This window comes from Thamnophis sirtalis, unplaced genomic scaffold, assembly GCF_051295495.1.
Source record: "Thamnophis sirtalis isolate CommonGarterSnake01/CBP01778 unplaced genomic scaffold, rThaSir2_p1.2 scaffold_4, whole genome shotgun sequence".
Taxonomy (NCBI): Eukaryota; Metazoa; Chordata; class Lepidosauria; order Squamata; family Natricidae; genus Thamnophis; species Thamnophis sirtalis.
In genome coordinates this window covers 96,095,703-96,112,254 of record NW_028261384.1, presented here as the reverse complement: position 1 = coordinate 96,112,254, position 16,552 = coordinate 96,095,703, and the positions used below count along the sequence as shown (strand labels likewise).

The 16,552-nt window shown below is 36.8% G+C and overlaps 1 protein-coding gene and 1 long non-coding RNA gene across 3 annotated transcripts in view; one reads left to right on the top strand and one right to left on the bottom strand.

Annotated features, from left to right (window-relative positions):
- The first annotated feature begins 3,256 nt into the window (after positions 1-3,256).
- The window catches only part of SMARCE1 (SWI/SNF related BAF chromatin remodeling complex subunit E1), a 40,452-nt gene continuing 27,156 nt past the window's right edge, over positions 3,257-16,552 (top strand). Inside the window, exons 1-3 of one of the 2 annotated variants that reach the window (XM_087713499.1) lie at positions 3,257-3,406; positions 9,706-9,749; positions 11,980-12,023. In XM_087713499.1, the coding sequence (XP_087569625.1) occupies positions 9,743-9,749; positions 11,980-12,023 (51 nt within the window). In that variant the 5' untranslated portion in view covers positions 3,257-3,406; positions 9,706-9,742. The remainder of the gene's footprint in view (positions 3,407-9,705; positions 9,750-11,979; positions 12,024-16,552) is intronic. The other variant, XM_014073885.2, reaches the window with a different exon arrangement.
- Positions 3,893-15,389, bottom strand: LOC148045992 (uncharacterized). Its single transcript, XR_015696425.1, has 3 exons — positions 15,285-15,389; positions 10,969-11,065; positions 3,893-3,959 (listed from the first exon to the last, which is right to left on the bottom strand). It is a non-coding gene; the product is annotated as an uncharacterized LOC148045992 (long non-coding RNA).

Genomic DNA, 16,552 nt, shown 5'->3' with positions numbered 1-16,552 from the left:
ACTATGATGAAAATGTAACAGATGAATCTTTGCATGCCAGATAATTTAAAGACCCTAAAGCTAATCGGGCAGGCTTATGTGTAAGACAAATGACTGAACTTTTGGATCTTTGTATCCTTAATGGGTCCCCATGGGGCAACTTCCCAGCAGGATATACTTATCAGGGAGCAGGAAGAAAATCCACAGTTGATTACTGGATAATATCATATGACCTCCTGAAGTTCTTATAGAAGATTGAGGTAGACTCACGACTGGAAAGTGATCATAATACAATACTCCTTACTCTCACATTGCACCAGAATTCTCTAAGGGCAGGCACAGCCTATCTACCCAGGTTAGAGACTCAAAATACCCAGGTAAAAATTAAATGGAACGAGAAAAATGCTAAGGAAGTTACCAAATGGATGTTAGCCCCTGAAACCATAGAGTTACGTACATCTCTTTTAAGAAATAACTGTGGAGGATCTTACCTAGAGGGGTTTGAATCCTTAATTTTAAATTTTAATTCGGTTCTCAGTAACAGATCACTAGCTCACCCCAAAATGATAGTTTCAAAAAACAAAAAATGGTTTGATAGAGATTGCGTTCAACTAAAAAAGATATATAATGAGGAATACAAGAAAAGTAAAAGTGCTCCCTCCGAGAAGCACACTCACTACTTAAAGCAGCAGAAAGCACAATATAAGAACCTTCTAAAAGAAAAGAAAAGTGCGGCCCTGAAGGAGTCTTGGCATAGACTAATTAGGCAGTCAGGACAAAAAATACATCCCTTTTTTGGTACATCACCAGGGGACTGGGAAAACCTCCCCTACCCCCCCCCCCCCGCAACAAATCAGGTTCCGATTCATGCCTGGGAAGAGTATTTTAGGGAGCTTTATACAGATCCTGACTATGTAACCAAGGACAGCCAAGCTAGTTTGGACCATACTCCTTACTGGCCCCCTGTTACACCAGAAGAGATATCCCCGTTGATTGGAACCCTAAAGGCTAATAAGGCACCCGGAGCGACTCTCGGTGCTGCTGGAAGAAAGATGTGGGCATAGAGTTTGGCCACCTTCATTACCCGAACCCCGCTGGCCCCGCAGCCCTCCGGCGCTTCCCTTTTATCCACACCGCCTCAGCCACGCCCCTGCCTGGGACAACCACGGCCGCTCGTGGTTCTGCCAACCTCTTGCCCTCCCCTCGTCCTGGGCTTTCCTCATGGTCTCTTGTCTTGTGTCCGAAGGGGAGGGGTCCCTGGCCAACCACAGCCTGTCGCCCTTTCTCCCTCCACTCATCCCCTCCTGAGAAAGGAAGGAAGGAAGGAGGGAGGAGAAGGAGATCGAGAGAGGAATGGAGATAGGAAAGGAGATAAGAAAAGAAAGAAAGAAGAATGGTGTTAGGAATAAGGAGGAAGGAGGAAGGAAGGAAGGCTCCTCAGAGGCAGATCTACAGAGATCTACTGCACATGGGAGAAGTTCTGGCAGATGGGACGGAGCGAGCTGGAGGAGGTGTGTGGGGCTTATAAGGCCGTCCGGAGAGGCGAGCTTCCCAGAGGCTGGTCTCCTGCACCCCACGCCCTCCCCTCCAGCCGGGCGACAATGCCAAACTCTTTACCACCAGCGACTCTTGGCGCTGCTAAAAGAAAGAGGCGGGCATGGAGTTGTCTGCCCCCCCGACTCTGCCTTGCCCGGTCACACCTCCTTGCCTTGCGGAGGGCTTGTCCGGTGAAGAAGACGCTTGGAGCGTCCGTGCCAGCAGGCAGGCAGGAGGGGTGCAGAGAGAGGGAAGCGCTGGTGCAGTTAGCTCGAGGCAGCGCGCCTTGTCACAAACAGCTCTCCAGCCACCTGGAAGAAAACAGCGAGTCGAAGGGTGGGCTGTTTCTGGCAGGAAGTTCTAAGCGAGGCGGCAAGAGCGCAGTAAAATCAGTGCCCTGTCAACCCCTCGGTTGCCCCCCCCCCCGCCTCTCGAGCGCACGTCTGGTTGGTTTGGTTTTTTTACATAAAAGCATAAAGGAAAGCTGCCCCCGAAGCCCCGACGCATCCCGCTCTATGGTCGTTGTCCTGGTCTATGGTGGACGCAGCGGCCATAGAGCGGGACATGCTGGCAGACATCGGGCGGCTTTTGCCTGCTTGCCTCATCGGCCGTGAACCTCACCGCACATTACTGCCTCTCTCCACACAATATCTTGGAGGCCACTGCCCCTCCCTCCCTTTCTCTCCCTGCCTCCCTGCCTCCCTCTCTCCCCTCTCCCTGTGTGTTTGTGCAGTTATAGCCTCTGTAATACGTAGATAATTTATGATTTCTGCATTTCTGAATCTGGGCACTGAACAGAGAATGTTTCTACAGAAGCTAATTCTGCTTCAATTCTTTCACAGAGGGGACAGATAAATGGGGCTGTTTTACAGACGCTACTTTTCAGTGGATGCACCCAGATTGTTAAACAGGCTACTCCACATTCTGTAACTTCTATACAGGTAGTCCTCAACTTACGACCACAATTGAGCCCAAAATTTATGCTGCTGTGAGACATTTGTTAAGCTTTGCCCCATTTTACGACTTTTCTTGCCACAGTTAAGTGAATCACTGCAGTTGTTAAATTAGTAACACAGTTGTTATGTGAATCTGGCTTCCCCATTGACTTTGCTTGTCAGGTCACAAAAGATGATCACATGACCACTGGACACTGCAACCCTCATAAATGTGAACCAAGTACCAAGCATCCGAATGTAAATCGCATGATCATTGGGATGCTGCGATGGTCATAAGTGTGAAAAATGGTCATAAGTCACTTTTTCCAGTGAACTGTTGTTAAGTCGGGGAACAACCTGTACTATAAACTGAATGGTTTTTGATAACCAAAGGAGGATAACATGTCATCATCAGTTTGTTATTGTTGCTTGAGTTCAATTTATTAAGCCAGCTTTAACATGTATGTTATAAATGTTGAGCCAGCTTTGTTGATGGCTCTATAGCTGGTTTTAACCACGGAGAACAATAGCTATATAAGCAAATACATAGACTTCCGGAGATTTTTTTTTTTTTCACAAGCGTCATCTCGCCTCCACGTGAACTGACGCACAAACGCGTTTCCCCTGCTGCCCTTTTTCCAGCAAAGATGTGCCTGCCTGCAGAGGGAGTTGTATGAATTCGCAGTTTCGTAGGAATGCGAACCCATACCCTTTAAATAAAAGGACATGGATAAAGGGATAAGGCTACACGAAAAACCCAACTCTTTTTTACTGGGAGGGAAACGTATATACATATATTTAAATTTAGCTTGAAGGTCTGAGGCAACCTGCAGATCCGAAGAATTGTGTGGAATATGCCGAAGCGGAAACGGAAGCCGCGATCTGTAATCTACCTGGTTCCTTTTGGGCCTGAGAGGAAAGGAGAGAAAGAGGCCGTGAGGTCTGACGAGAAGCTGGTGAGTCTGCAGAGGCCGGACTCAACCCGTTTAAAGAGAACGGCCTGAGAGGCGGCAATCTCCCCACGCCCCACTTAACCGACGGCCTTCCCACTGCAGTAATTGTGTGAAGATGTTTCTTCTTAACCCTTTGCTTCCTTCTGCCGGCCGAGATGAAGAACAAATGCAGGGGCGGGTGTGGTGGGGGGAGGGGGAAGGATTCTGTTGTGTTCTGTAAAAACGACGGTTTAAAGTCAGAGCCCTTGATTTTGGAGACAGATATAACCTTAATATCTTTGGCCTTACCTTTTATTTTTTGCTTCTTGCAGTATTGATTCAGATCAATACCGGGGATAAGTGGGTAGTGGACTGCGAACGATCATCTCTTCGGTTCCCCTTTGACAGTATAGTGCTTTAAGTTATAGGTATGGCAAAGGTTACTAGTATAATGGAGCAAAACGCATCTTGGGTACCTTTAACTCGTTTTGAAAAGCTTTTAAGAGTTACCTGTTTTTATCCTATGCCAGTGAGCCAAAGGAACCAGGATACACATGGAGGTTTCAACAGGTAGCATCTGTGATGAATAAAAAACAATGAAGATGAAATGTAACTAGTACTGAAAACCATCAAATCTTATTTCTACTACGTACCTTTATTTTTTTTTAATGGTATTCTAAACTATAAAGTGTATTAAAGTATATGGCATAGATAGGGTTCACACATCACCTAAGCCAAAATGTAGTTGGCTTGGTTGTGGTTTAATGTATTCCATATATCTAGATATTACAATGTGTAAACATCACAGGTAGGTTTATTCAGTAGCATTTTAAGTAGGTTTGGCGTATCAAGTTAATGAAGTTTCAGGGTTATCCAAATTCATTATAATTTGTGAAATCTAAAAGGCCAGATCTTGCCATTAGTAGCATGTAAATACCAAAAAATGAGAGAAGACAGTTAAAAAAAACAGTGAATAAACATTTTATTCTTAAGACTTAATTCTTCCAAATTAAACAGCATGGAACAGAAAAAGTAAAAATAAATTGATAAAGAAACATCGGTAAAACTAGTTTACATCAACCATCTCCTATCCTACTATGTCAGTATATACAACTTCATGTATAACCTTTTATTTTTCAAGCTTATCACTTCCCTCTCTTTTAAAATCTTATCAAGTTCAATCACAACTTTCCTGGTCTTTCCTTTCCTCATGACTTATTCACTCTGCTTCTTTTGTTTATATTGTGTATGCTATTTTTTTTCTAGAGGACCAAACCATTTTACACTCTTTCTACCTGTGTTATTCACAGCCCTCCATCACTCATGCATTCCTTATACTATGTCATCTTACTCTAGCACACAGATTTCTTAAGAATCCCACATTTCCACTGCCCTTAATTTCTACTAATATGTCCAAGTCTAACAAAACGAGTAAAAGCACAATCATATACACAACAATGACATATATTACCTTCCATGTTTCTATATTTTGCTCAACTTAAAATTTCTCTCTGCATTTTCCCATCTTTAGAAAACATACAAAGTACACAAATGCCATTTACATATGTTACAGTTGTTCAGTCTATTTTCCTAGTTAAATGCAAGATTGTTTTGCCTTTGATAGATTAACTAGACAATCCGTGACACATTGAGTCATCCTTTCAGATGACAGTGACAAAACTTCTAATAGATTGCCTTCAAAAAGTTGGAATACATCCAGATATATATTTGCCATGAAAATAGCCCATGTTAAACTGCATAGCACAAGAAAAAACTTATGACACTTTATGGCCTGACAACAAAATTTTCATGTAATAAAAGATTTCACAAAATTTATCAAATCTCAATTCCATGGGTGTCATGGTCCCACATTTTGGACACTTTCTGTTAATTGGTCCATTTAAAATATCTTGATTCAAAAATTGTTGCCCTATGCTGCACTGTTTTGCCAAGTTAAAGGTAGAAGTGGGAGTTTTAGTAGAATACAGATTTTCACACATATTCTTTAAGATCTTTTGCTGCAAGTTTATTGAATTTCTTAAATAATGTAGCATCATCTGCATAGAAAAATATGTACACATTTGTGCTTAGATCCAATAGAGTTGGTGAAATTGGGCAAATTAAATAAATAAAACTTCTAATATAAGCATTATTATATCTATAAATATATTAAACAAAGACAGTACAATCATTTCTTTACTCTCTGTTAGTGTTGAACAATTTCCTAACCATTTCTATCATACTCGTCAACCAACATTCAAATATATTAATAAAAACTGAAAATTGTTCTATAATTCAAACATATTTCCTTTATCATATACCTTTTAAAAAGGTTTGTGAGCATATGCTCCTTTCTGACATTGATAATTGCTGAAATTGCATTGAACTTGTCACCAAAAGCATTCTGACAACCTACCCAGGCATGCTCGTCTAAGTATTACATTAGATTTTACATTCATTCTTGTTATCATTTCATTCTTCCAATAATCGGGTATTAATGCAGTTTTCACACAGTTACTAAAGAAGTTGCACAGCTTCTCCATAAGCAAATGACATCAGTATTTTCATCTTTCTTCAGTTACATCTATACCATCCCCAGTATCTAAACTTCTAACAGCTATTTTTATTCTGATTTTCATTATTAGAGTTAGCATTTCCACCTATCACAGTAATGTTATCAACATAGTATAAAGTATTGATGTTCCTTCCTCCAAATTTAATACCATACTCATGATCTAATCCAGCTTCCCACAGTATATATTCTGGTATTTCCATTCACTTAACAACATTCCACACCCTATCATGGTCAATACAGCCAAAAATTTCCAACAAATCACAATATTTTTTTGGTATTGTTTGGCTTTTCAATTATCCAGCATGCATTAGCTTAATGTTTCTTGTTCCTCAGCCTTTTCTGAAACCATATTAGATTTCCCTTTCCATGAAGGATTCTAATCTATGTTGGGTTATTCTAAGCATTATTTTGCTAACGTGAAATTTAGGATACTGTGATAGTTGGTATAATCAGTTAAAACTTCTTTCTTTGATATTGGTATATAATCTCTTCCAATAATCAATTGATTATTGTGTCATTCTTCAAATTGTTTGGTTATACCTTTGCATATTCTTCAGGTGTTTGCCATATTTCTGTAAATATTCAATTCCTATAGCTTTTGACTAGGTAATAACCAGAGTACTGATCTCACTTCATCTTTTAGTGCTAGAGGTTTTATAAATAGGTAATATTTTCTAAGATACTTCAGTTGCTGATATCTCTACTCTATCCAATTTCATTAAGCTCTTTTTTATCTTTGGTGAATCAATTACTATCTGATTGTAGGCATTCTTTAAAACTGATTCTCTCTTAGTTGAAAATCTTTTGGAACATTGTCCATGTACATATCTATATTGTGTTTTTACATATGTCATTGTAATACTGCATCATGAATATTCTAACATCTCTCTGAAATTATTTGTTAAGTTCCTTCCTGTTATCATTATATTTCTTGGGTTTGGCTTTCTGGCAGTTTTGCCCTTTGTTTGGACATCCAGTTTGTTTTGTTTTCTTTCTTGATGTTTAACAGTCATTTTTTACATTTACCCTTAAGAATTTATTTAATTGGTTATTACATTTCTTCTGGTTCTCTATCAGTGACACTGAGGACTTAAAACTCCTAATGTTTTGCTTGAAAATGAACTATACTCAAGATTATATTATGGAAACTGGTGGATTTCTTTCACTTCAGCTTGATTTGAAATTTGTATGTGAGCAGTTTATGATGTGTTTCATAGTTCCCCTGGCCACATCCTTATTTGTAACAAAGATCTACAATCTCCTTGCACCAATAATATAATTAGATTTTTCTGTGATCAATCTCTTGATTTCCATTTATATAGATATTATTTCTGTCAATGAAAGACTGTTAGCAGTGAAGGAATAATTGGATTGGTGGAAATTGATAAATTGTTCTACTTCATTTTAGTTTCCTAGGTCATACAAAACAACATCATTTTCTTTTTAACTATTTCCAACAAGCAATGCATATAATTTGCATGTTCTATCAATTTCAGATTGAATTTTACCCTGAAACTCATCAAATTCCTCTTCTTTTTCATTAGTAGCATGCAAAATGATTACCATATTAAAGGGTTGGATGTTAAATCTAATAGTATTTGGTTATTGATTCCATTGTAGCTGAGTACTGTCCTGCCTACATTGCTCCTAATTATAAAGATACTGTTGTATTTTTTTTCATGCCCTAAACAGTAAACACTGATCTCCTTTCAGTATCCCCTTAATATAAGTTTCACCCAAATACTAACATCATTTTTATTTTTAATTTCACTATGTTGAAGGCTTTTAGTTTAGCTTTTTTCAATTATTTCCAAATGCTTTTTGTTTCCATAACAATTACTGTACATTTTTTCTTTTAATTGTGCTCTATAAGTATATATCTTCCTTTTCTTTTTGTGTGATGTAGCAATAGCCATTAGACTTATATACTGCTTCACAGTGCTTTCCAACCCTCTCTAGGATAAGTTATTCTCCTAAATGCGGTTTATTTTCACCTACATCAAGCTTCACATTAGTATAAATCCGTGTTCTTAGGGATACACAATTCACTGTTTAAAAACAGTTGTTTTTATTATGTATTTTATGTATTTGTTTTTATTTAGCATTCCCTTTTCATTCTTTTTTTAGTATTTTATTGTGTATTTTTCTTGTCTAGTATTTTTTAAGGAACATAGCATATTGTAGTACATTTCTGTGAACTCTGTATCACATAAGAAAGTTTTCAAGGAACTGGATTTTTAATGGTGGCACCTGGTGGTACTAGGCTCAAAGTAATAACTGTGAAAAAGATCTAGATTTCTTAGTGGAAGTATGAACCGGCAGTGTGCTTCAGCTACCAAAAAAAAGCCAATGCAGTTCTGGACTGCTTTAACCAAGAGACAGCACTGAGACCATGAGAATTGATAATACCACTTTATAACAAACTAGTGGGGCTATACTTGGAATACTGCATCCAGTTTTGGTCACAATACAAAAAAGCTGCTGAGAAAGTATGCAGAGAAAAATTACAGACTCATTTGCTGTGAGATGGGCTGCAAATAAATTCAATAAATAAGTAACAAAGATGATAAGGGAGGCTAAATCATATGATGAATGGTGGAAGCAATAGCAGCAATAGCAATAGCAGTAGACTTATATACTGCTTCATAGGGCTTTCAGCCCTCTCTAAGCGGTTTACAGAGAGTCAGCATATTGCCCCCAACAATCTGGGTCCTCATTTTACCCACCTCGGAAGGATGGAAGGCTGAGTCAACCCTGAGCCGGTGGGATTTGAACCGCTGAACTGCTGATCTAGCAGTAGCTTGCAGTGCTGCATTTAACCACTGCGCCACGTTGGAAGGAGCTAGATATGTCTAGCTATCAAAGAGAAGGATTGCAGGGACATAACAATTGCCTTCTTGTACTTGAGAGGCAGACACAAAGCAGCAGAGGGCCGAACAAGAAGTATTGGGGTGGAAACTTGTTAAAAGAGATCCATTCCAAGGAGAAATTTCCTGACAATGAAACCAATTTATCAATGGAATAGCTTGTCTCAAGGAATTGTGGGGTTTTTCAAAATATTGCACAATCATTTGATCTGTATGATATAAAGTCTTCTGCCTTGAGTAGGGGATTGGACTAGAAGACCTCTGAGGTTCTATGTTCTAATGTTCCACTAGACAACCCATGACCCAGTGGGTCATTTTTTTCAGAGATATTTCTTTTATCTAAATAGAGAAACAGAATGACGAAGAGAATAAAAGCGGTATGACTTATGAATAATGATCGATGTAAAATACTACTTAAATTGCCCCCTATTGTGCTATTTGTAGATTTCCATATCTCCATTTCTTCATATATACTAAAATGACTAACAATACCTAATAGAATATTTCTGTGATCCAAATTGGTCATTATCATAGTAGTAGTGAAAAAAATGAATTATAGACTACAAGCTGGACTTGAACATCAGTAATATTGTCTCACCATATTCATTTTTATAACATGCTTCTAATTTGCTGAGAAATAAGATTTTTGATATATTTCTTTACTAAATTAGTAAATTATTCATATACTTCAGAGCTCAGAAATTACAAATAAGTTTACTATTGTTTAAAATTATAATTCAAAAAAGGGGTGATTGTGTTTATGTATTCTCTTCAATTTATGTATTTTAAGTGTAGAAGTTTTAATGCACTGCATTGGACCAACCATATAATAGGCTAAGATAAACTTTATTTTATAGCATTTTGTTATTGCTGTTTTTCAGATCTAATTTCCTCTGGTTGAAACTTTTACCTACCAAAATGTCAAGTAAGTTAAGCTGTATTTTTTCTTAGTTTAATCTATAGTATTCACATTTGAAATGATATAGAATTTTTATTCAATAGTTCAACATAAGTTATACAGTACCTGTGGGCAAACTTATAAAAGAATAAGCTCCATTTAACACATATGTGTTCAACCGTGACCCGTCAAAACCGCATTCCACAAAAGCGCGGTCGACAAAATCGCATATGTGACGTCATCACAACGCGACGAAAAAGATCGAAAAATTGAAATAAAAATTAAATTACAGCAAGCCGATTCACATAAAGGTAAGCGTTAGGGTTAGGGTTAGGGTTAGGTTGAGGGTTAGGTTTAGAGCATTAGCGTTACGTTTAGCGTTAGGTTAAGGGTTAGCGTTAGGTTTTTCGTTAGGTTAAGGGTTACGTTTAGGGTTAGGTTAAGGGTTAGGGTTAGGTTTGGGGGGGTTAGGGTAAGGTTTTCGCTTTATTTTTACATTTTTCAATCTTTTCCGTCGTGCTGTGATGACGTCACATACGCGCTTTCGCCGACCGCGATTTTGTCGTCTGCGGTTTTGTGGTGGAACCGTGTTCAACGTATCACAATACACTGTAATGTGGCTTCTTTAGTTTTGTGTTAATACAGGTAGTCCTCAACTTGCAACCATTCATTTAGTGACTGTTCAAGGTTATAACAGCACTGAAAAAAGTGACTTATGGTCATTTTTCATGCAACCATTTTGGCTCATAGTCATGTGATAAAAATTCATACACTTGGCAACTAGCGTATATTTATCATGGTAGCAGTTTCCCAAGGTCACACAATCACCTTCTGACAAGCCAAGTCAATAGGGAAGCCAGATTCACTTAACAACTGCAATGATTTACTTAACAATTGTGGCAAGAAAGATCATAAAATGGGGCAAAACTTACTTAATAACTATTATTTAACAATGGAAATGTTAGGCTCAATTTTGTTTGAAAGTTGAGGACTACCTATATATTGTGTGACTTCAAGTATTATATTTTGGGATTGTTTTTATTTATCAAACTTGTAGGCCACCCATCTTGCCAAAAGCAATTAGTGTGAAATTAATTTTTATGGGTTATTCAGCAAACCAAGTTTCAATAAGCCATTGTTTAAGACTGTGCAAGTAGTCCTAAACTTTCAACAATTCATTTAGTGACTATTCAAAGTTACAATTGAACTAGGGGAGAAATGAATTATTAGCATTTTTCATACTTACGATTGTTGGAACATCCCAATGGTCATGTGATCAAAATTTGAATGCTTGGCAGCTGGTTCATACCTATGATGGTTACAATGTGCCAGGATCATGACACCTTTTGCAGTCAATAGGGAAACAAGATAAAAGTCGTGAAATGGGGAAAAATTCATTTAACAAACATCTCACTTAGCAACATAAATTTTGGACTCAATGGTAGTCATTAGTCAAGGGCTGAATTTGAGCCTATTATTTCTAAATAAGATGAATGTATGTGGTTTAGTTTTAGATGTCAAATACACAGCTAGCTCTGTGATTCCCCACATGCATAAGGATGGTCATAATGCTGATGGAATATTTAGTAATTTTAAAGACAAAAAATGAGCTGATGTAATAACTAAATAACAGCAATAAATAACTTATGAAGTCAAATGTAAAGTTGTTATTTCAGTCATTGATTTTCATTTGATTTATTGTATGCATATCAAAGTTTGTATTGAAACCAGTATAATGGGTTGACTAGACATCCAAATAAATTTCAGATTTAGTCATCTCTAAACATTGTTATATCCATGCCATCGTTTTTCTGAAATCCCTCCATTGTGTTTGGATCCCTTTATGTGGACCTTGATGTTGACCACCATTTAATTAATCCTAGATTTAACAAACCTTTTTTTTGTAGTCTTCCTTCAAGTTTAAGTGCTATGAGAGCTTTTGCAAAATATTTTGCAAAAAAAAGTTTGTACATTACTGTTGTTGTGGGCAGACATTTGTGCAAAACTATTTGCACATTAAAGTTTTACTACCTCTTAAATGGAGAATAAGGATAGGGGTTTAGAACCTTTCTGCCTCAGAGACCCACAGGGCAAAGGAAAGTAAATCATACCTTGTGTAAAGACTAAACATGTCCAATTACATGAGAAAAGATACAAGCGGGATAAGTATATTTTGATTTGCTGTACAAAACTTAATTTGATGTCCTTGTGTTATAGTCCTCTACATAGTCATTTTCCCCACTTCTTTTTAAAACAGAACGACCATCTTATGCTCCACCACCCACCCCAGCCCCCACAACCGTAAGTATGGAAGTATTTTTCCTTATTTTGCAAACTCTGATTCCTGATTTCATTTTTGCCCCACAAAGGCAATACAGGTGAGACATTTTATGGATCCTATCACCCAGTAAGATTAAACTTTTCCTGAAATCAATACCAAGATGTTTTTGGAATCCTGTCAATTGGCCTTTTTTAAAAAAAATAAAGATTTGACATTTCCATCTGTACAGAATTCAAGTCTCCATCTTAGGACATAAATCCATTTGATCGGGTCTTTAAAGTTTAATTTTAGAAATATTTTTAATTTTAGTCTTTACAGAGGTTATACTTTTGATTAAAATGAATTCAATGTTGATATATCTGTAAAAAAAATCTTAAATATCAATATATTGTAAAAAGCGTGGCTAAACGTCATTGGAAACCAAAAAACAGATATTGTCTTTATAATATGCTAAATGGAAGCATGTGTATTGCTAATAATGGGATAGTTTTTTTCTAATATGTTACTTTTATCTTGCATTTATTTCTAAAGGCTGAGAAGTAGATTTGTGAAGAAAAAAATGTTTTATAACCATTAGATAAAAGCAGAAAACACTGTGCAAAATGGTATATAAAGTTTTCAGTCTTTAGTTGAAATGTTCTGTTTTTAAAAAATAATATAAAATAAACTTCTTGAGTAGAAATGTTCAAATTTGTGATGCACATACGGAGGAAAAGATGATAAAACAAATAACTTGAAAAATGGAAAGCTACAATTAAATCTGGGCTTAAAAAATCTCTTGTTTGTAGCTATCTTTGGGATGAGTGGAATGGAGAAATTGTGAGATACATTTAAATGAGGCTTGCAGATTAGATTTTCACCTGTTTCTAAAGCAGCCTTCTTGAGTAATGATGTATGCATTTGTCAACTGATTCATTTTCTGCATCGTTTTAGAATAGTTAAAAAAAACTTAGTAGAACAGAAGCATATCCTTGATACCAGATATTAGAACAAGAATCTTATGCAGTGTATGTTCCTGCTGCTCTGTTAAAGTTATAATTCACCCAAGTACAAGTAGTCTTTAACTTTCAACAGTTCATTTAGTGACTGTTTGAAGTTATAACAGCACTAAAAAGTGATTTATGACCACTTTTCATCCTTACCAGTATTGCAACATCCCCATGGTCACATGATCAAATTCAGCTTCTAAGCAACTGACTCATTTATGATGGTGTACCAGGTCATGTGATTCCCATTTGTGACCTTCCCACAAGCAAAATCAATGGGCAAGCCAGATTCACTTAACCGTGTTACTAATTTAGTAACTGCAGTGATTCACTTAACAATTTTGGCAAGAAATGTTGTAAAATAGAGCAACATTTGCTTAACAAATGCCTCACTTAGCAACATAAATTTTGGGCTCGATTGTGGTCGTGAGCTGAGGACTACCTATATCATGTTACTAATGTTCCAACCTCAGAAAATTTAGCATCTTGCCAATGATTTATTGTTCAAAATTTCCTATTGCTTGCATGATTTAGATTCTTTGGATCAAGAATAGTGAACCAGTATATAGTATTATTGAGCAGTTGAAATATTCTAATGCTGAGGATTCTAATCCTGTAACATTTACAGACTTGAGGAGATAGCTCAGAAAAGGTTCTCTGTGATCTTCCTCTTTCAATCACTTTCTGCTTGGGAACAGGAAAGTTCATGTGAAAGAGAGGGATCTTGGTTTTATTTATTTTTAATAAGACAGTCTGCAGGTCCCATGTAATTTATTTGTCTATAGAGATAAATTATTATATAATTCTAGAATAGAGTTCTTTATTGGCCAAATGTGATTAGACACACAAGGAATTTGTCTCTGGTACATAAGTTCACAGTGTACATATAGCCAGAAAGTAATTGGTCATAAAACATAATAAACAACACTTAATAGATCATAAGAAACAAATAGGGAAGGTATTATTTAAGAAATATTAAAATGTATATTTTATTGCTACCCCTATTGAATAGTTTAAAAACTAATCACATAATATTTTTCTCTGGATATACGTACTATTGGTTTGCTATCTATTTGAACTCTTACCACACTACTGTTATAAAATTAGTAAGTGACTAAAAAGAAGGGCTTTTTTCTTTACAGAGTCTTTCCTAGATAAGCTTTACTAAATATTTTAGAGATTTCTACCAGCAAATAAATAAAATTAATTCTCCTTTACCTTTTGCCTTATTTTGTTGCTCAATTGAAATATTTTTCTGTGCTATGGGATTTTAATTTGGTTTCCACCCCAAATATAAAGAGACAATTGGAGGAGGAGGAGGAGGAGGAGCTAAGATGGCGGAGAGGCAGCAACTACTGTAAATAGCTTCTCCGGAAAAGTATTTCTTTATCACTATATTTCTATTTCTTATCACTTTAAAATTATTGTGTTAAATTCCACCTTCCGCTGACTTTTGGAAGCCTCAGTACTTAAAAGAGTTGAGAAAACTCCAGGACATTCCTAACCATCATGGGGAAAAGTAAGAAGAAACATCCTACACATTCTGCTACACGAGCTGCGTCCAAGCGCAAAAAACAGCAGAAACCTAAAAGGAAAAGGAAGCCAACTCGTGTAAGTATTCTTACTCCCTCAAACCCCTCCATTGGATATGATATTTTAGAATGGGATTTACAAGCAGAGTTCAAAAGTCAACAGCTTAAAAATCTCTCCTCCTCAATGGAAGAGAACTCTCCCCCTCTTTGAACACATGCTGCAATCTGCAGCTGTACCGTTATTACAGGATGAGGATGTGAATAGTAACCTGATAAACTTAAAGAATGAAAGTGTAACTAACTTTCTAACCTGACAAAACAGTGCTTTTAGTCTTTGACGTGTTGTTCACAGTTAAAATCAAAGTGAACTCCCTAAAAGAGATTTTTGTAAAACAACTCTGCTAAAGCACAGATTTTCTAACCCAAATGTTCCAAAATACAGCCAGGAGGGAAAACATGGGCAATCTTAACCTCAAGGAAAGGAGAAAGCAATAATCAGAGAGCTGATTACTCTTGTGGGAAAGAGAGAGAAACAAATCTCTGATGGGCACTTAACTAAAAGAGAGAAAAACTTAAATTGTAATACCATCCACAGCCTAAACAAATCACCTTACAAATATTAAATAATAGAATAGAAAGTTCACTGGGGAACAAAGAGAGCAATTATCTTTAATCCAATTACATCCTACAAAAAGTAACTGATTAATTTACAGCAGGCTGAGAAGTTTCCATCTAGCAAAAGCTGAGAGCAAGTTTTACTTACCTTTATACAGATCACAATTCCAATATTTTGTTTAAAATGAGGCCTTTTCTTCATACTTTTTCAGTCTTTCTAAAACACATGTTGTGCTCAGATGAACTTGGTCCACTCCTGAGCGAATCTGCCTGAGAGAGTATTGCCAGTTTAAAGAATAAATGTGACTGCTGGACTCCAGATAACCTCAAGGACATTTTCACTCTCTCCCACCCCCTCCCCAAAGAGATTAATGCTTATGCAAAAACTTTTTTACCTAAAGCAAGGCAGTGCACAGATTACGTTTTAGGGGAAAATATATATAGAATTAACAATTTCAGATTCACAACAAGTTAATATTATTGAAGACTGGACAATTTGAGAGAACCTCTAGTGGCAACATGTAAAATAGCTAGACCTCTAATTGATTCTGTTTGGTCAACAAATGATCTCTTTATTTGTGATATAAATCATTATTACTCTCAGCAGTTCCTAGCATTGGTTGAGGAAGACATCATGCAAGTGTGAACATCCATATTACAACCACTCTAAATACTAAAGTTATGTCAATAGCCCCATCTTACAACCTTACACAAATAACTACCTTACACAATAACTACCTTAAAACCGTACAACTACCTTACACAAGTAACTCAACTTTACTAGAGAGAAATTGCTTCTCATTAACTTCTATATATTTCCAAACATCCCTTCACCATGTGTTTTTGAAATTTGGGGAAAAGTGAAAAATTACATTAGAGGTATTGAATTATACTTTTCCACTGCCCATATCATCATTTCAGGAGACTTCAATGCCAGACTAAGCCCAAATTGACGATCATTCTCCAAAATTCCATTTAATTTACAGACCACCACCCTTCCAGATTAATTAGAGAATCCAAAAACTACAATGAAGACTTAAGAGGTTTTCAGATATTGTAGACATTTTATAAGCTGTACCTGCACTATTACTGATTACTGGCAGAGTACTTGCATTGGCAGGAACAAGGCCCTCCTTGCTTGAATATACTCCAAGATCAAGAAATGTATCTTTCTCAGTTCTCTTATTTCATATTGACAGCTATCCTGAGAATGAACATTGTCCTTTCTGAAGCTATTTGTTGGCCTTTTTCTGAATACTTATTCCATTCTGTCTAAAGATATCCCCAAAGGACAAATATGAACAAAAAGACAGTTTGAGTGGTTAGCTAGAAAGTGGCCATGAAAGCCAGCTGGGTGACCTTTAGCCAATCACACTCTGTCACCCCAACTCATCTCATAGGGTTGTTGTGGAGAAA